The 20,211-nt window shown below is 39.4% G+C and overlaps 1 protein-coding gene across 1 annotated transcript in view; it reads right to left on the bottom strand.

Annotated features, from left to right (window-relative positions):
• The window catches only part of LOC111861801 (paramyosin, long form), a 60,150-nt gene that overhangs the window by 24,427 nt on the left and 15,512 nt on the right, over positions 1-20,211 (bottom strand). Inside the window, exons 3-7 of the mRNA XM_023846661.2 lie at positions 14,669-14,755; positions 13,488-13,654; positions 6,250-6,328; positions 2,935-3,054; positions 558-687 (exon numbers count right to left, since the gene is read on the bottom strand). Coding sequence (XP_023702429.1) covers positions 558-687; positions 2,935-3,054; positions 6,250-6,328; positions 13,488-13,654; positions 14,669-14,755 — 583 coding nt within the window. The remainder of the gene's footprint in view (positions 1-557; positions 688-2,934; positions 3,055-6,249; positions 6,329-13,487; positions 13,655-14,668; positions 14,756-20,211) is intronic.

Here is a 20,211-nt window from a genome sequence, read left to right as displayed (position 1 = left end):
ACATTTGCAACAGGGTTAAATTCTGGTCTAGGGGGTAACATGACATGCCATTTGATATATGGCCCCGTGTGTGTGACATTGTGGTATGAATAAGATCTAAAGACTTGTGAATATACAATTATTGACTTTTTGGATACAATTTCTTTATTAAATCCATCACAACACAACTATATTAAGGTCAGCGCCTAGTTTGGCTTTGCTACATGTTTCAGCTATTAAAAGCCGAAAGACTTTTTGGATATTATCCATCATTCAGTTTTTTTGCTTAAAACGTTTTGAATGTCTCCATCCTCAGGAAAATGCCATTCAGCCTGGAGATAAGGGCTAGCTCCATCGATTGGGCCCAACTATGTAGGCTTTTATCTGAGGAGGGAGTCAGAGTCCAGTCTCTGAAATGTTGTTTTTAAATCAAAAGCAGTGTGGTATGATTTCTCATTTAGTACATTTCATTTAAAAATTCACCTCTTCATAGCCCTTTCATGGGTGATATTTTTGGAGTAATTTGTTTCGATATTTTCAGGGTTTTTATCTACTGTGATGTAGTAAGATAACTTTACTTACTCTTTCATCATCCTCAAGCCTACGGCGGGCATCCTCAAGCTGTCCAGCGAGTTGACTCTTCAAATATGTAGAATTCTCCAAGTTAACCTTGAGATCCTGCACTTCTTTGGTAAGATCAAGATTCTCCTATAATATTAAACAAATACAGATCAGATGAAAGTGATTAAATGCAGACATCATTTAAACGAATGGACCACTGTATGTACAATACTCGTATAGTAACTCTCGAGTTTCATGCTGCTTCATAATGAATGAATAAAACAGGACTCCACCACAGCTTCCTTCATATGAGAGATCCTTTCTTATGAAAGCTAATCCAGCCTCAGCACATGTTAGAGTACACTTCTTTTTCCCAAGGATTTATTAATTGGGCTAGGTCTGACAGGGAGAAATAGAGCATATATAATGATATGAGGGAATAAATTTCTTCTCCAGTCCTCAAGGCTTATGTGTCATGCCAAAAAATCTGTTCAGGATGTGAACAAGAAGAATGGACAAAATTACCCCATTGAAAAGTTGTGTTTCAACTTTGCTTTGTATCCATATGTTGAATTGGCATATTAAAGTATTGTACTTTAAGTAAAGCAGACAACAGCCAGATGACCAAGTGATAGCATGTAGAAGGGGGGGTTTATATATTTCTTTTAACTTTTTTTCCTTCCATATTTTTGGTTTATTCATTTATGTTAATTCCTGTTTAGCTTATATTTTTTTATTTATTTACTCTTTTATTTTTTGTTTGCTTCTCTCTGTTGTTCCTTAAAGTACAGAATAATTTTATTCTTCGTGTTTTTATTTGTTTCCTTATTGTATTGCTCTGTTTTATTTATTACTGTTGTTTTCCCTAAATCTTTGATTTTACATAAATATTGCATGTCTCCCATTTTGTTATTTTGTGATTTGCATGGTGTTTAACATAGTTACACCGTTTACTGACAGGTATCTACAGCTGTGGAATCATACTCAAGACTCTGTCTTGTAGCAGCATATACCTGAGATGTTTCAACATAGTGAAGAAATCAAGAGATGAAGAAGTAGGCAAGGGAGCGGCAATATTAATAAATAATAAAGTTAAGTTTACAGAGAAAGTTGGTATGTATGACTGCAATGGTAAAGTGGAGATATGTATGCGCTGCTGAAATTTTTTGGACAAGAAAGAATACTAATTATGTCCTGTTATAGGTCACCACTGGTTGCGGTCTAGCAGAGGAAATTGAAGCAGTTTTTCTAACAAATAAAAGGAAAATTTATATTAGCCAGTGATCTCAATGTACTCCACTATCAATGGGGAAGCACAAAGGACTGCGTGGAAGGGAAACATGTTCATCAGTGCTAAGCAGAAGAAGAAGGGCAGAAAGGATGCTTACAGGAGTTCCATGCATTCTGTCTGGAAAATGGTACAGAAGAGGACGTTAGTTACGTCAAAAAGCGCTAGACCATCAGAATAAACAGACGAGTGAAGGTGACAATAAACACATTGACCAGCCTCACATAGCAACGGCAAAATAAGGAATAGTGCCGGCAGAAGTTTGTGGCTGTGGGACAGGAATAGAGGCAGTGGAACATATCTCCTGGGAGTGCCCCCAGCTAACAAAAGAAAGAGCTGAATTAATTAATACACTTACGGAAAATGTCAGAAAACAAACTTTACGTTCGTTGGCTGAAATGTCAAAAATACTAGTACAAAATTTTTGGGATGTCAAGGGACTCATTAAATTCATAAATAACATTCCAAAATATATTTGAATATATAATACATAGATGACCTTGGGGACAGAAGAGGATACTGTCATTTGAAGGAGAAAGCTCTAGATCGCATTAAGTGGAGGAATTGTTTTGGAAGAGACTGTGGACCTGTCGTCTTGACAGATTACAGATGATGATGATTATGATGATGATGATGATGATGAGTACATAGAGCAACTTATTAACCTCGTGGATGTAATGGATAAGACTAAGTAGTAAATAAGGAAATTACATAGGAGTCAAAAACTTGTTAATCCCAATTCAAAGGCTAAAGATTGTACGAACATAGGACTAGAGATAACAAATCCAACTGCTGGATAGGACTGCAACTCGTGTGAGGTGTGAAGGCTGAATTGGCAAAGCCAAAGTCACTTTTGTGTACTTTTTGTAGTCTAATAAAAATATAAAAAAGACTATCTTTTTCATTCACTAGACACACTTGTACAGTGCTCCAAGAAATCTCGTTCCTTAACAGTTTAATGTAGCCTAATTTAATTCAATTTATGGTATGTTCTGTTTGTACTGGGTCTGGTAAACGTATCTAAAGCGTCACAAAGCTTTGGCGCTAGATGATGGTATGCAGATAATGGTAATGGGTTATTTTAGTAGGTACTGAATTTTGCAAACCTGTGACAGTCGTGTCTTGTGAGATGTGATGTCCACAATGGTGCGATTGAGCTCCTCAATCTTAATCACAAGCTCTTGCACGTGAACTTCTAGCTTCTCAACCTGCTTGATGCTCACAAGCTGCAACAGTGAAAACAAGGCTTATTCACTCAGAGAGTGCAGTAAAGCAAATTACAAATCCTTCTGGAATGCAATATTACGCCTAGCAAAGGTTTCCAAAAAATATGACGTTTGGTTACGTACTCTTAATACGAGGTGCATAAGAGGAACACAATATGATGTCATATGCCCGTAAGTTTTTAGTAAATTTTATCTCCGAGACTTTTCAATGAGCTTCGATTAAACTGCAGAATCGACATTAAGTTTTGTCGGGTGAATACCATTTTGGTTTATTTCTAAACAAATACGGGGAAGAATGGTATGAGTCACTGTAATTAAAAGAGACGATCACTTTAAAGATGACCAGTTGAAAAAAAAATATATATGTAGCTAAATCTCTACCTTCAATCTCCAAGTAATGCAGTACTCCTGGGAGTAGCATCAAGACAGAGAATTGAAAGGTGAATACAAAGTATTCTAAAGAGGCTTGAATCAAAGGTGTCCGATAACAACTAGGTAACAACTTTTTGTTCTAAAATGCACACAAGACACATTGATTGTTACCTCCGCGTGGAGGCGGATTCGAATACATCCACCCTGCGAGTCGTAGGAGGCGACTAAAAGGGAACCCAGTGCCTGGGGGTATAACTGGGCCACTCTCCTACCTTCGGATAAATACGGGGACATGGTCCTCCAGGCTGGGAGAGTCTCGAATCTGAGACATTAAAATATGGTCATGATTCCCGCGGGACTCCGACCTGAGAATGACTGAGTTGGATAGGACCAGCAGCAATTGTCCGAGAGAGCGCCCCACATCAACAAACCCGCAATTGTCTGACAGCAACAAAAATCTTGTTTGCCTCTGCCTCTGCTTCTGCTTCTCAACAAGCCTGCTCGGTATATATATATATTTCAATGGTTCTTCCAGTCCATTCTTGGCCCAGGCCTCTTATTCAGTTCCGTAATCATTTTTTTCTTTACAGAGGGTAGGACTCCTTGGACGAGTGATCAGCCTGTCGCAAGGCCGCTACCTACACACAGAATGAACGCATACACACACACCAAACATTCATACTTTGAGTGGGATTCGAACCCACGATCCCAGCATTCAAGCGAGCGAAAACAGTTCATCATGCCTTAGACCGCGCGGCTACTGTGACCGGCCGTGTTTGTGTGTGGGGGAGGGGGGCCTGAAATAATATGTGATAATACAACTTCTTCGGTAATAGAGTTTAGAAGCACTTTATCTCTTCTAAAAATGTGTCCCCGTAATTGTGTTGGATTTTAGCAGGATCGAAACATAGCCCGCAGTGCACCGGCAGATGCGTGACAAGTATGCCGCAACGCATCAGTTGTTCCAAATATATCGTCAGTAAAAACAACATTAGCAGATAAAGCGCGAAATAATAGTAGTAACAATATTAATATGTTTATAGATAATAAAACCTTCGTGACTCGAGTTGGATTCATCGAGCAGGTCGGTGTAGCAGCGATACTCTGCACTTGCATTAAAAAGGCGCTTGGTCAAAATCTCGGCCAGAACACTAATATCGTAATTGATGTTACTCGCGGTTTTCCTCAGTCTTTCCAAGTAAATTCCGGGGAATTGCCTTAGTTAGGACAGCACCGCCTCCTTCCGAATTTACTGATAGCGTCATTGAATAGACCACAAAAAATTGATTACGTTTTATCGTATGATCATACGCACGAACTCAGCATGTGAAGTTTTGAGTTAAACTGCAGTTTATTTGTTGTGGCATGAACTTATCGATCTATCTCTACAGCCCTTTGTTAGGTCTCGGCCACTTTTCAGTTTCTTAATCCTATACACAGTCGGTAGTGCTCCTTGGACTGGCGATCAGCTCTACCTGCACATAGACATTAATGCCTCGAGTGAGATTCGAACCCACGATTCCAGTGTTCGAGCGGGAGAAAACTGTTCATGCCTTAGATCGCGCGGTCACTGTGATCGGCATGGTACGAACTTATATCACCTAAATGTAACATTAAGAACACAGGAATTACAGGTCTGGAATTCTGTGCAAAATTTATGGTTTATGCCTGGAAATCCTTGGGCTTCCTTTTTATAGCCTACTTTCTTTTCTTAAAGAAAACAAATCAGGCCTATGAGTTGAGCTGGGATAACTCAGTCAGCGTAGCAAGGGGATACAATTTGGACGGTGGTTCGATTCGCGGCAGAGGCAAGAGGTTTTTCTCTATTCAACAGCGCCCAGAACGGCTCTGGAGCCCACCCGATCACCTATAAAATGGGTACAGGGTTCTCTTTCCCTGGGTAAAGCGTCCGGGCCGTGAATCTGACCGCTCACTTTCATCTAGTGTCGAGGTCAAGATTGGTGGAGATATACCTCCATTCCCCATATCTTCATGATCATGAGTTCATCGTGCTGTCTGTGTTTTTCCCTTCTCTCAACTTGTGAACTGACTGACCGATTTTCACGAAATTGGTATGAATCTGATGCCATTGGATGCCACGCGACCTTGTACATTTTACATTGTACTATTCTGGGTTGAGGCAAGTGGATACCAAAGTTTCGGAGGAAGTTGCTGCCTTCAAATTCCAAATGAATAGGATGTGACCAAACTACGTAGGTCGTACCGAAAGTCACGAGCAACTTTTTTTTTGCATGCAACCTGGAAACAGCAGACGAGAGAGAGTACGGTGGTAGGTGGAACCAGCTGTTGTGTTAACCTTGAGTGTCTTGTGACGTCAATAGCTTGCATCACGTGACCAGTAAGAAGGGAAATGCGTTAAAACCACGAAACCAGGGAGAGAAGAGCCCTGACCGGGCCAAAACGAATGCCGAAGGGAAATGTGCCTACATATTCCTGTCCCTTGTGTTCATGGAAAGGGTATTTTGTCGTAGTTTCCTGTCCACTGGACACACGAAGCCGTTGGGTAGACCGACACTAGCGCCTCTTAATCTAGGTCCTGAAATATTAGTGATGATAGATACCAGAAAAATATGTTGCTTATGTTAGGGCAATTTTTGTAGTATGTAAAACAAAAGAATGGCGGTTACATAAACATATACGAGTGTATGTAATATACAAACATGGAGGCGATGCGAAACGTCACATCTATCTTCGGCATTTTCGAAGTAACGGTCTTTTCAAGTAAAGAAAATTCGTTACTATCATTACTACTATTTGCATTACAATGTAAATAATTCTTGCAGTTAATATTGGTGGACTCACCTTGTCCTTAGTGACAGCCTCCACTTGGGCGAGCAGTTCATAAACCTCCTGCTGGAACTTAGCCTTTTCCTTCTCAGATCTGAAAACACAGGGTGGTGCTACTATTCAGCGAGTTATTGCAATTATGTGAGTTCAGAAAAATTATAAGAATGATTAATGGGCTTTTAGGGTATAAACTTATAAATATGGTCCATAATCTCAACGCTTGTTATAGTTCATTGCTATTCAGAATGACTATCAACTTCCAGCACTTGTCTACCAGCCCCTAACCAGCGACTAACCGCTTGAGCTATGCGCGGCCCGTCGTGATAGACAATCTTCTTCCTTTAACGGGAAGAAATTTCACGACACGAACCACTGGTTCTAGTTTTAAGAACAATTTCTTATAACTGTATTTTTAAATACTTGACGGTGTAAGTAAATTAGTTATACTAACTCATACATGTTCCAACCACTTCACATACTTAATGCTGTTATAAGGTATAATTTTTTATCTATTAATGACATTGTAATAATGGTTTCTTCAATGTTGACTGCGTCCTTCTGAAGATGGTCAGTCCGACCGAAACATGTTAATGAAAATGAAGAATTGAAATACAAATTTTATTAATCAATCACACTGGAAGGTATTTGCGAGTCATTTTATACTATTGCTAGTGTGACGGACCAGGATGAGCGAAGTCAAGAGCAGAAAATTTTTGTCAGGCTAGCAAGTCAATTCGTGTAGAAGTAAATGTGGGTAAATGTAAATGTAAGAGTACGGCACAATACTAAATTCTTCGACGAAGTTATAATATAGTGACAGGTTTTTTAGCTTTCGCTGTGCTCAGGCAGACGAATAATGCATAAGTTTGCTTCATAGAAATACTGTTTACACTCCTCACTGCATAACTGTCTATACACAGAATGTCTCATTATCATATGCCATATTTTACAGAATGGTTTATGGACTTCAACATGGATAGAACAGTTCATATGAGCAAGTAACCTGAGGATGCTCCTTAAAATTTTATAGCTATTCTAATTTCAACTTCCATGGTTACATCATAAATACTTCTAAAGATTAACGATTTGTGTATAAGAAGGAAATAAACAAAATAAATCTTTAAGACCTATTTATTTTTACTTTCTTGCAAACGGGCTTCAAATGACCTCCATGTTCACGAACACACAATTCAGCTCTCCGTGGAAAGAAACTCGCAAGCGTTCGGATATTCCGAGTGTACTCTTCTTTCACTTTCAAATTGATGTATTCAAGGCCACAGTTTCTCACTACTACCAACTGTGCTGGTATACAAGTTGGTTTTAAAATATTCTAATAGAAAAAAATCGAGAGGATTCAAGTCAGGTGAGCGTGTAGGCCAGAAAACTGGAGCTTCAAGTTCGCGACCAATCCAGCGTCCAAGATTATTATCTGACAGCCAGTGACTCTCTCCACAACTGTAATGTGTGGAGTGCAGTCGTGTTGAAACCAGACGTGAAGACGCGTATTGAAGAACATATCTTCCACTAGTGGACTTAAGTGTGCTGCAGGAAAATTAAGGCAATCGCGGCCACCATCTCGTGCCTGTAAAATGGAAGGGACTATGAAGTACCAAACTGATTTCTACGATCACCACGTGAACCAAAGGGAGTTCTCTCGGAATGGGGGTTCTTTTAATTATGTTTTGGCTCTTCCAGTTTCTCTCTAGGGGACTACCAAAGCTTAATTTGAATTTAGAGGCGCAACGTTTCGAATTAGCTACAATATTGCTGTGTCATGAACAGAATTCTTTTATAAATGTATATAAAAATTTTACATCTAATAAATTTCTATGACTTTTATTTGGAAAAGAAATTAATATGGTTGATAGTAACAGGTTTTGCGAATAGATGTAAACCTGCAGAAAATTGTTTCTTGATTTATTTAGTGACGCTTTTAATAACTAAGATTATGTAGACTAACATGAGTGTGATTGTGGATCTTAGAAAGTTAAGATTGGGTGATATGGCCTGGATTGATTTGGTTTAGGGCAGGGACCAGTGAAGGACTCTTGTGAACACAGCATAAACCTTCGGGTTCCATGAAATATTGGGAAATTCATTAGCAGCTGCACAACTGGCGGTTTCTCAAGAAGAGTTGAACTCCATGCAGTTAGTTAGTCAATATGAAAGTGATTAGAGAATAAGGAATTGGAGGAGACGTAGAAACAAACGGTCGTGACTTCAGTTGATTATTCTCTCAGTATTTAGCTGGGGAGACTGAGAAAAACCACAAAGACTTCAGTCAGAATAGCCAGAGTCTGGATGCCGAGATTTCAACCGAAGATCTCCCGAATGTGAAGCAGGAACGGCAATCACTTGATGGGAGCATTTGATTGCAGGATATGTTTTTGTGATCTTGAACTTTTTCGTTAATAATGCTGGAGTCTGAGACAGCAGAGGTTATTACAAATACTAATATAGTGTCTTATTTCTTCACTAATGAATAAACAATTTCCCAAGAAGTTATCACCACCGAAATATGTTGAAGGTTTTTTCCTTGATTTTGTTGAGGTGTGTTTTTACATTAACGGGTTTAGGTATCATAATAAGTTGATATTTAGACGTGAAATTTACTTGATATACTGGGACGATACAACTTATATGTACTGAATTAATCAGTAAATTTTGTATGTTGAAAGCTGTAAGTCAAAATTCCAGGGATATTTCTTGCTCCTAAAGTTTTAAAACTGTATTTTGACGCTCCTACTCAGAGGGATAAAGAAGGTAATTTTTTAACAGAAGTAAACATTTCTGAAGAAATTTAAAAATAAATCCAGGTGCTTTGTAAAATACAATGCTGGGCATTATTTCCACTAGTTTAAAAAAAATATATTCTTAATGTTTATCTCATTTACGTTCTTGTGAAACCCTGTCCATTCAAAATCGTCGTTTTTGTATGTAATTTTATATTTTACTTTATAAAACGTGTAATCGCTCTCTGATTCTTACCTCGATTTGTATTAAGCGCTTTGGTATCAACATCAATATCCCTTATCCCCCGCTCCACCCGGTTTTGCCCACCTTGTCTGCATTATGTCACATTCATGGGACAATAATGTAGCAACTTCCCCGCAGCTGTTTATAAGTAAGAATGTCGTTTCATGTGTGTAGAATACTTAATGTTTGTGGAATCTCGAGCGGCAGGCTGCCCGTAATGACGGAAGAAAGGGCCTGGTGTTGTGAACAAATATGGCCCGACAGAACAGCACGAAGTGAGTGAGGTTTACAGAGAAAGCGACTCCGACGCCGAGCAAGTCGTTTAAAAATAGGAGCGCTTAGTCTGCTATTTTCAAGGCGTCCCGACATGCTATGCGACCGTGCCTCACTGGTTCGGCCGGCCGCAGGTAACGGCTGACCTGGTAATCTTGTCAGAGGATAGGTTTCGCTGTCACTGCTGTGTTCGGTCCTGGTGTTGCTGTTTAATCAGACGCTATTGTGTTTTCCAAGTAACCCCCACCCTAACCTTATACTTCTACAGTCGATATCCGGAGGCGAGAACTTCCGAAAAAACAGCCAATTCCGAAAGCTTCCTAAAACCTTTAAAGTAAAGCTATCCCTGTAACAGCCCGTGAAGGCCCATAGGGTTGTGAAACGTCGAGGCTCCCACATTTTCTAGACAATCGACACGCAAATGACTGTGAGGTTGTCAGCCTTAGGCACCGGCCGCCCTTTACACCCAGGAAGATTCCTAGTACTCATTCTTTTTTGAGGTTGAGTCAACCCCAGGGCCGTAGTGCAGGTGGAAGGATTAGGTCAATGGAAAATCCAATGAACTCATTGGGAATCGAAGCCGCGACCTTCCGGCTTGTAGCATAGTGCCTCAACTAACTACGCTACCGCGAGCCTGTACCATTATTTTTTCTTGCAAAATATATTGGCGGTGAATATTCTAGGGATGTTTCCTGTGAACTGAGAAATGGGAATGAAGAGGTTATGTCCCACTTTAAACGTACAGTATACGTTTTATGCAAATTAATCTTATATTATTTATGTTTAATTATACGTAGTATATTATATTATTAAAATGAAAAAGAATGAAATGATTAAAATATTATCCTAGTAATTATTTGCCTGGAAAATCTTTCGTGTGGTTATACAGCTTCGAATGGTGATAAAGTCTGGTATTTCATTAATCAAACTTTAGCACATCAACTGAAATTCTGGGGGGGGGGGAAACTTATAAAAAAGGTAAAAGCAAGATTTGTACATAATTGCTTTGTTCTCCGGTTTCTCCTTTTCTTCAAAAATCTAACAAATAATTTCGGTTTCCCAATCCGAGGAAAATTCTTTTCAGTTCTCAACCTTGTTAAACACAGGACTGTTCATTACAAATTGAATTCCATCGCATATGATAGAAAATATTTTCCACTCGTCGGCTGGTATTGTACTGGAAACTACGGCTGTGTCACTTCTCATTCTCAATATAAACGCTTGAACTCCTTCCTTTGTGGCATCTGCATCCACTTCTCCTGCATGTCGATGGCCTAATAAGTGATCACTAATGTAAAAAACTTTATTAGTTTTGGATAATACTCCATAAAAGTGTTTTCTTCCCATTCGTAAGGTTTAATACCAATTATCTGGCATCTTTTTCTCAAAATTGGCGCAACATATCCTTAATTACTTGCCACATTTCCTTAAACTATATCTGCCTAACGAGTCCCGGGGTCCTGTGTTTCAGGTTAACCAACGGAAGGCTAATTTCCTGTTGCATAACGGATAACTTCCTGCTAATAACATTGGCTATGGCGGCTACTTTGTTTGAAAGCCAGCTTTGGCACGTTGTTTATTTGAGGCTCTATGAAACCCAAAAGAACCTAACCTAACCTATCTATCTATCTATCTTTGCCGTTTGGTTCAGTTTCTTGATCCATACACAGTTGGTAGGACTGCTTGAACGGGATATCAGCCCGTCGCAAGGCCGCTATCTATAGGCAGAACAACACAAACACAGAATAAACTTACACAGACATCCATGCCTCGAGTGGGATTCGAACCCACGATCCCAACGTTCGAGCGGGCGAAAACGATTCATGCCGTGGACCGCGCGGCCACTGCGATCGGCAGACCTAAATTATGGAAGACATAAAATCGTACCCCTACGACTCGGACATGTAGAGTTGGATGTCAGACGGGGGCCGATCTCGGCACATCCCGGCTCGAGAGAGAGTGCGAAGAAAGCGATCTGTTTCGGATTTCTGAACCTGCATAATTCTGAAACTTACGTAGATATGTTAAGATATTTGTATATTATTATTGTTCTGGTATAAATTAAAACTGATTCCGTTATTAATGCATGTGTTTAAAGTGCAACATCCAATCCACTCTTCTGCTCCGAGATTTATGAAGACATCTATCCTTATCAGTATTTGTAACGCTCTGAAGTTGCGTCAGGGAGGTGGCAGTGAAGGTGGCGTAGTCCACTATCCAAGATTGCCTTCAATATTAGAAATTTCCTGAAGCTGGGTAACAACGTTCAATAAAACTTACACTTAATCTAAATATTATTGTAAATTCATGATCCAGACCGGTGCTACCGAGGTTCAAACGGATATCTGTTTGTTTCGAAGTTCAACTTTCCACACTCTCTTACTGATACAATTAAAATCTGACCCTGCAACTAAACCAAGGAATGAAGACACCAGTTTTTAAGTTACCTATGTTTATAATGCGTTTATTAGATCACAGGACAAATTTGCTTCTTAAAAAAAAAGCGTGTTTGGATAAGGTAAAAGGTAAAGTTGTCCGGTGCTTAACTAATTAAATACTGCATCATGAAGGCGTGTGGGGAAGTGGACGGATAGATCCAAGTTTTCTTGACCTCGGTACTAGTTGGAGGTGAATGGTCAGCTCCACGCTCCGGCCGCTTTACCTCCAGTATCCTTTGCGCGTTTGCATAAGTGATTACTCGTATAAAGCATTTAGTGTTTATTATCGTCATTGATTTTCAGCTGAGAATCTGTAGACTATTAGCAGATTCTCAGTTACATAACATAATATTATCCCATCACTTAAACACTGCACTACGATGGCTTCTATAGGACTTGAAGAGAAAATTTCACGCATTCTTTATCTCAACGGTTCTGAGTGATCAGTGTTATTCTCCAGTCGCTCTCTGTAGAGCTACCGTCATTATGATTGTTAAATTGAAAGGCGCTATTTCTGTTTACACTACATAGTAGCCTCCCCCACTATTGCTGTTATCATATTCTTTACGTCGTTAAATGAAAATTAGTGCGCTGTGTTGTAACATAACATGGGGATAACTATGTACGGATAAGTGTTCCGTATCCTACAAACCTCCCAACTCCCGTACTGGCCGCACCATAGCTCAAGCAGTTAGTCGCTGGCTTCCCACCGCGGCGGCCCGGGTTCGATCCAGGGTCTGGTCAAGTGGGATTTGTGGTGGACAAAGTGGCGTTGGAGCAGGTTTTCTCCCAGTACTTCGGTTTCCCCTGCCAATCTTAATTCCACCAATTGCTCCACAATCACCCTCACCTATCATCTGGGGCTGGTACAATAGGCCAGAAGTGGCCGCAGTACAAGGGACTTAGTCCCACCCCACTAGCAAATAAAATAAAAATCTCCCATACTGTATCCTGGCCTTGACCGTTTATTCAGTACATTTGCATCTACCCTCCGTAAACCTTCTGTTTCATTGTCATGAATGGATGAAATACTTGTGTTCCACGGCAGAACTGTTCTGTGGGCTCATTGTGCTACTTCACAAATAACAAGTTTAATGCTCCATGTAATCGGGAACAGTAGTCGCTGCCAAGTTGTGGTGGAATTCTGCCAACTGGAGTCGCGTTCCGCAGGCCGCCATGGTTCCCGGGTGTGACGTTTAGTCGTCAATCCGTAATCCTAGACGAATCATATTTCATATTTCTAAAATAGCATTTGTAGCCTCAGGAGTCTGTAGCTACAGCGTCAAAACTAGACTCTTTGGATTTCAAGAGCACTGTCTTTATACTCCACAGGCCGCGGGAAGGCGCCAATGCTAGTTCTGTTTTTATGGATGTTACACGAAATGTCAAATTCTACGTTCATGGGCCCAAGTAGAATTGTGTAGACGCCAAACTAACTGCACTGTGTTACCCCTGTACGTTGCATAGCGTCGTATGAGAAACAAGCGAATTATGTAGATCCCAGTACAAAATTTGATCGAAGTTTATTCAGTCATATTCAAGTGCATGAAAACTGTTGTTTCTCACCTGGCCTTGGACTTGGAAAGCTGGTCGATTTGTTCCTGGAAGTCGACAACAATTTCCTGGTGCTTTTTGCGCAGAAGGTTCGCGGTTTCCTCAGATTCGAGGTGGACATCTTCCAGCAACTTGCGGAGCTTCGCTAGTTCAGTGTCTCGTTTCCGGTTGATCTCGAACTGCAAGCCAGGTGTGACAGTTTATGTGATCAGTACTCCTATAAACGATATTAAAATATAAAACCGGCCAGTGTTACGTCTCTAGGCACAGACTGGCCGACATAGACTAACTTCCTATAGAATAGATCATTTTCATTCACTATTAGGAAAATTAATCGAAGTTATGCGAATAACCGTCCCAGTCAATATTTTAATTTTCGTTGTTACCCTATTCAATGAAATTGAAAGGTGATAAACTGTGAATCTATTAAATGGCAATGTTAGTCTTCTGCTATTAGACATTATACAGAGTTGTTAGGTAATTTGAAGGCAAATGTATCCTAAAGCAGATTATTCAGAGTAGCCAGCAAATAAATATTGTCTTCTTCCCGACTTCACTAAGTATCTTAATAACGTCTGTGCTAGCCTCAAAATCGTATCTCCATGTATCTTTTCTTATGGATACTGTATGTTTCAGAGGTCCATTTAATTACCTTGATTAAATATCACTAAACATATTACAAAAAGAAAGACACGAGGAATGACGCCATAATATTTCATTTTGTTGTTACGAATAATTCATTTCAACTGTCGTGTAAGATTAATGTCATGTAATAGTGACCTGTGTTTAGTTACTAGTAGAGGATATGTTAGTATGATATTTTTAATTATCCAATCTTGAACTGCTCTAGTCATTCTGATGCCAGTGTCTGTTAACTTGGCCACACTTCAGCATTTTATACAAACATGTACAGCGTGTCCTAAGTCTCTTATTATAATAATAACGAAAGTGTAAATACCGTAGCATGTAGACCGGTTGCTGAGAAATTTTTCTATGAACAACTCCCATTGCTAGGCAACAGATTCCTAACATGCCTAACGCTTGTTGTTTCCACAGCAACGAGCTAGTTTCCAAGAATCAACACCTTTCATTTTCGTATCCCAGGAAATGTGTTCGTCACTCGTTTCCTATAAATTGGTCTACAAGTCACAGTATTTTAAAAATGAGGTAATGTAAGGTTATGTGACGCTTACCTGGCTCTCAGCTCCGCCTTCAGCCTCCTCAAGACGCTCCACCAACTGGATCACCTGTACGCTCAAGTCCGCCTTCTCCCGTTCGATCTGCAACAGCATAAAACACATTAGAGCAGGGTTCTTTTGTAATTTTTTGGTTATTATAAAACGACGCTGTCAGGACTGAGAACATGTGGAGTCTGCAATATGGCGATTAGTGAATATGAAGCAGTTGGATGAACTCTTTCGTCCGTTAGGAAACAAGTTAGACATACGAAAACGATTTTTTTTTCTTCATGCAACTAAGCTACTTAATATTACTAGATTTCTGGACTTTGTCTATTGTCCAGTACACCAAACAGAACCCGAAGTCTCTGAAACTGGATTTGTTGCCTTCTTCAGGTAGCATAATAGTTTGACACATACTATTGCATAAATTCTGCAGGTGTTCCTAGGCTTCGAATAGCATCTGCAGTTTTTTAAATTATTTTAGGATAAACACTTTTTTCCATTTTTTGATGCTATTTAATTTATTCCTACTATGAATTTCTTACTCACTTTTTCTTTTTAGTTTTCAGTTCTGCGTTAATTTATTGTGTTTCCCTGTTACGGCTATTTGCTGTTGGCAGACACTCGAATAATGAAATCGAAATAGCAATAGTAATAGTAGAAGTAATAATAATAATATTTGTAATGTATTTTAAGGCGCTGTAAAATATTTATCTGAGTAGTAACAACAATATTTGCCCGAAACCTATTCAGATCGACTCAATATTTATCGAAATGTATCTAATATAATTAAAATTTCTTGTGAAATTGTTTGGTACCATAAATGTGCATGTTTTATAAATTTTACGCAAGGACCCTAATGCCGTATTTCATCGAAGCTCCTTGATCCAGGACGAAGTTGCTACATTTGGATGTTCGTGCTTACAGACCGTTGTAAAACTAGGCGATGGCTTATCGTGAGAGGCACTGAAGTAGACTGAGGCTAGTGTCAAGAGACATGAAGTCTGAGTCGACAGTGTTGTGTGTACTTCTTGAAAATTAAGCGAAGAGAAAGGCTGAAATATATTTTCAGGGAGGTTCTTTAATGATTCATTTCACCCTTTATTTTTCTTAGCAGAAGTAAAATCAAATTCCGAGAAATCAATATGTCCGTTATGAAGCTATGCATCTTTTCCTTAAAGCAATTCTACGTTTATTTACCTGTGGTTTGTTTAACGATGCTCTCAAAAACCGAACTGTGGGTGGGCCACTTTAGCCTCGAGTGCTATAAGTACTAGTGAATGATTTTGGAAAGATATGAAAGGAAGTGGTCGAGGCTTAATTTGAACAACTACCCCGTTGTTTGAAAACTATTTGTAAATACAAGCATTGGCTTGGTACATTTCAGGGTTCCAAAAGATTAGACCACCGCAGCCACTCCATGTAATAAACGTTTCATTCTACAGACTCAACATGTGAGACCGCAGTGGCTATCTTCAGCAGGCAGAGATGTGTGTCGCTGAGGCCATGTTATTATTTCCACCATTATCGGATATGACCTTATTAAACGCTACAACAGTTAAAAATGTATCACTATACAACACTTCAAGACACGATATTGAATCGCGTTAGTGCTGTTCTAATTTGAAAAATTCGCATGATCGCCATGTTGATATTAAAGGGTTATGGGGTTAAAATGTGCGATCTCTAAGACGGGTTGATATCCAGTGACAGAATGTTCATACGGAGTTTCACTGAAACAGATCAGTATATTCCATATTGACGTGCATGATTCCATCAGGGGATTGGTCAGGAGGTGTCTCTGCGTCTATTTGAGGGGGCTTCAAAAAATAAATAATGCCCAACATTAAAAATAACTGAGCAAAGACATCTGCAGATATTGTTGCATAACAACTCGCTTACAACAAATTCTCAGAGCGGCCAGTCGGATAGTAATATCCATAGCGCGAATTGCTTTATAGACCCTTTAAGTATAGATCTCCCATAGTTGTGGCTGCAGGACATGTCTGCGCTTGCGCCAGAATCAAGAAATACCTTGATCCTTGTTGTGCCAATAGGGCGGAGAGCGTAACCTCCCGTCTCCATTCCAGCCTCAATGTTCTATACGTGACCTTGTTCAAATTGGCAGCTAGATCCGGATCTGTGACGTCACACGGAAGTCCGTAGTACACCTAGACCTATGGATCAGGTAGGCCCATCAGAGTCCCTCTTACCTGGATACTGACATACCAAGCGTGTCTACTGCATTCGGCAACTGCTCAAATCGAATTCAGGACTTACGTGGTTATGTTCGGTCAGTATATATCTGTTGTCTAGTGGTCAGAGTTCATGGCTACAGATCCGGAGGTCCGGGTTCGATTCCCGGCGTTACCAGATTTTCTGAGAAGTAACGGGGTCCGCTCAGTCTCGTGAGGATAATTGAGGAGCTATTTCAAGGAAATAGCGACTCCGGTCTAGAAAACCGAAATTAACGGCCGTGGGGATTTGTTGTGCTGACCACGCGACACCTTCTAATCGCAAAATGTTGGCATTAACTTCGCCGACAAGCGCCGGTCGCTCGTTCGGTATAGTTCGCGTGCTTACTAAAACCACGGAGTTTTAAGTATATCTAAACGTTAATGCACGACAGCATATTGTGTAAGCTTGGAAATTTGTATGAGTAAAACGGAACATGATATCCATGGGCAGCAGAGTGTGGCATATACGAGGTAATGAATCAGCTGAATAAACACAGAAAATTACATACATATAAATACAGGTGGGGCATTATAAAAATGTATGATACATTTAATTTGTTTCATCCAGGTCCGTCACTAACAATAATATAAAAGGTTAATTAATTCCGTCCAGTGTAACTGATGAAGCTTTTTTCTCCTTTTTAATATTTTATTCTTAACATGTTTCGGTCTTATAGACCATATTCAGAAGGATATCAATACAATCAGAAACCACTATTTCAATATGTTTTGTGAATATTAATATATACATACCATATTATCATAATACACTGAGTAGAAAATCTACATTAGATTAGAATTAAATATAATTAATTAACCTTTTATATATGACACAATCCACATCTAACAGAAGAACAAGGAACTTATAATAAAGAAGTAAAAGTAGACATTCTAACAAATTAGGGGCTTGAAGAAACATAAAATAATCAAAAAGTGGTAAAGCAGTTTGTAGAGACAGAATTAATATTTAATTACTTAAATACGAAGGGATATTTTTAAACACAAATTCTTACCCCTTTTAAATTTATGCTGCAAACAAGTGATACGCCTGGATATTTCTACATTATTACAGTACGGGAAGTATTATTTAGAAACACAAATATTTTAAATGTTGGATACAAAATATTTTAGGAAATTTAGTTTTCATATTGAATGCAGTATCAGAAGCTGTATTGCAAGAAGAGAAGTGTGGATTCAGAGCAGGCCGATCTTGTGTGGACGACATATTTATATTGGAACGGCGTCGTTAAATAGCCTGTGAACCAAACATAATAATGAAAAGCCTCAGTCGGGATGGCTTTTGTCCTGGGTGAGAGCCGAACCAAGAACCTCTCGAATACAAGTTGGAACATTACCGATACATCAGTCCGGTTACGAGTATAACATTTCTTTACACGCGTCTATAGCGCTTGTATGCCAGTTTATTCTGGGGCTCGAGACAGGACGCGTGCGCACAGAAAAATAAAATTTCAGTTCAATATTAGCCTGATCTGTTGATTAATCCTCTGAAGTACTCAGAACTACTGAGTTTTCGGACTTTGTTCATCGTCCGGTTTTCTAGGAACCAGAAAACACAACGTTTCGGAAACCGGATGTGTTTCCGTCCTCAGGTGAGGGATGACACACCTACTCTGTTGGGTCCTTTAGAAAGCGCTAACCTCAGTCACTAGTTTCTAGAATACCGGACAATGGACAAAGCCCGAAAACCCAAGAATTCTGGGTGTTACATACCATCGTCAGAACCCTTTAAATTCTGCAACGGCTGAAGAGTTTGTGTCCTGTAATAAACTTGGTTTTCTCTTTATTGTTGAAAGACAAATATATTTTTAATTACACAACATTAAGAGTAGTTCCCTTAGACTAGCAATAGGTCTCGAATCTCAATTTAATTTTTCTGCAATTATTTAATATCAACAACAGAAAATGTTCTTATTTTTATTGTTCGCTTTGTGTCCACTGCAGTTCCTTCTAGGAAATGATGCATATGGCATCATCTTTAGTTTTCCAACCGAAATTTCGCTACTTAATACGCCCGTAAGTAATGCAAGCAAACTGCGCTTCCCGACTTAACTTTTATTTCTATTGTGTTAGCTACTTCTAACAGGACATTCACTCTTAACTAGTACATGGCAGTGCTTGATGTGTAACATGACAGTTTCCTTGGCTTCCGAGAAGCTTAAATTTAGCTTGAGTGTCAGTTCTGTATAATTTTCCGTACTGTATACTTCATGTTTCGCTTTGTTTAGGTTTCCGAAGTGCAATGAATTATGTTTTTAATGTAACCTGATAACCGAGATACAGTGCAAAGTACTTGCAAAGAGACGAAAGTATTTTCGAGTCCAAGAATTAAAAATAATCACCCACTTCCATCTGCACCGTGCAACTCAGCTTGCAAGGAGGCAAGACCTCGTAGAACTTTCTTGAGTTTTGAGGGGGAATTCTGGGTATGTCTCTGGGCAACACAATTTATTTTCAAATATATTTGTATTCTTCACATAAAATATTATTTATTATTATTATCTTCATTATTGTTATATTAAACCAAATGTTATAATATGATGGGGAGTCCGGCATTGAAATATAACAACTTTAAATTTTGTAACCGGAACAGGCCAAGATCTTATTTTGTGATGCTGTTGTTATGAAAATGTTTGTTCTGTACCCCTTTTGAACTGCTTATGTTGCATAGGCCTAGTGTCAAATGGAAGCAAAGTACTGACTGATGAATTTTTTTTATTGCTAGTGGGGTGGGACTAAGTCCCTTGTACTGCGACCATTTCTGGCCTATTGTACCAACCCCAGATGATAGGTGAGGGTGATTGTGGAGCAATTGGTGGAATGAAGATTGGCAGGGGAAACCGAAGTACTCGGAGAAAACTTGCCCCAGCGCCACTTTGTCCACCACAAATCCCACTTGACCAGACCCGGGATCGAACCCGGGCCCCCGCGGTGGGAAGCCAGCGACTAACCACTTGAGCTATGGGGCGTTCTGACTGATGAAAAGAAGAAGGATATATAAAGAAACTGTAGTGGCCAGTTTTAATGTAGGACCTACTGACTTGGGAATATTATTGTAACTGCCGAAACTGCCATTCAGAACAGCTGGCCTCCTGATCGAGAACTGAACCCAGAAGCAAGCGAAAAAGAAGTAAAAGTAACAGAATCTTGAGAGTATCTTCTGTTTTCCACGAAAATCGTTCATTTAACTTTAAATTCTATGCATATTTTTCACAGACTGCATCTTAATATTTTGTATGATTTTCTAAATAAACGTAGACTATTTCGCAAATTTTCTTTACAGTGAGGATGCAGTGTGTT

Source organism: Cryptotermes secundus, unplaced genomic scaffold (genome assembly GCF_002891405.2).
Source record: "Cryptotermes secundus unplaced genomic scaffold, Csec_1.0 scaffold598, whole genome shotgun sequence".
Lineage (NCBI taxonomy): Eukaryota > Metazoa > Arthropoda > Insecta > Blattodea > Kalotermitidae > Cryptotermes > Cryptotermes secundus.
The sequence above is the reverse complement of the archived record's forward strand: the minus strand, read 5'-3'. Positions and strand labels throughout refer to the sequence as shown.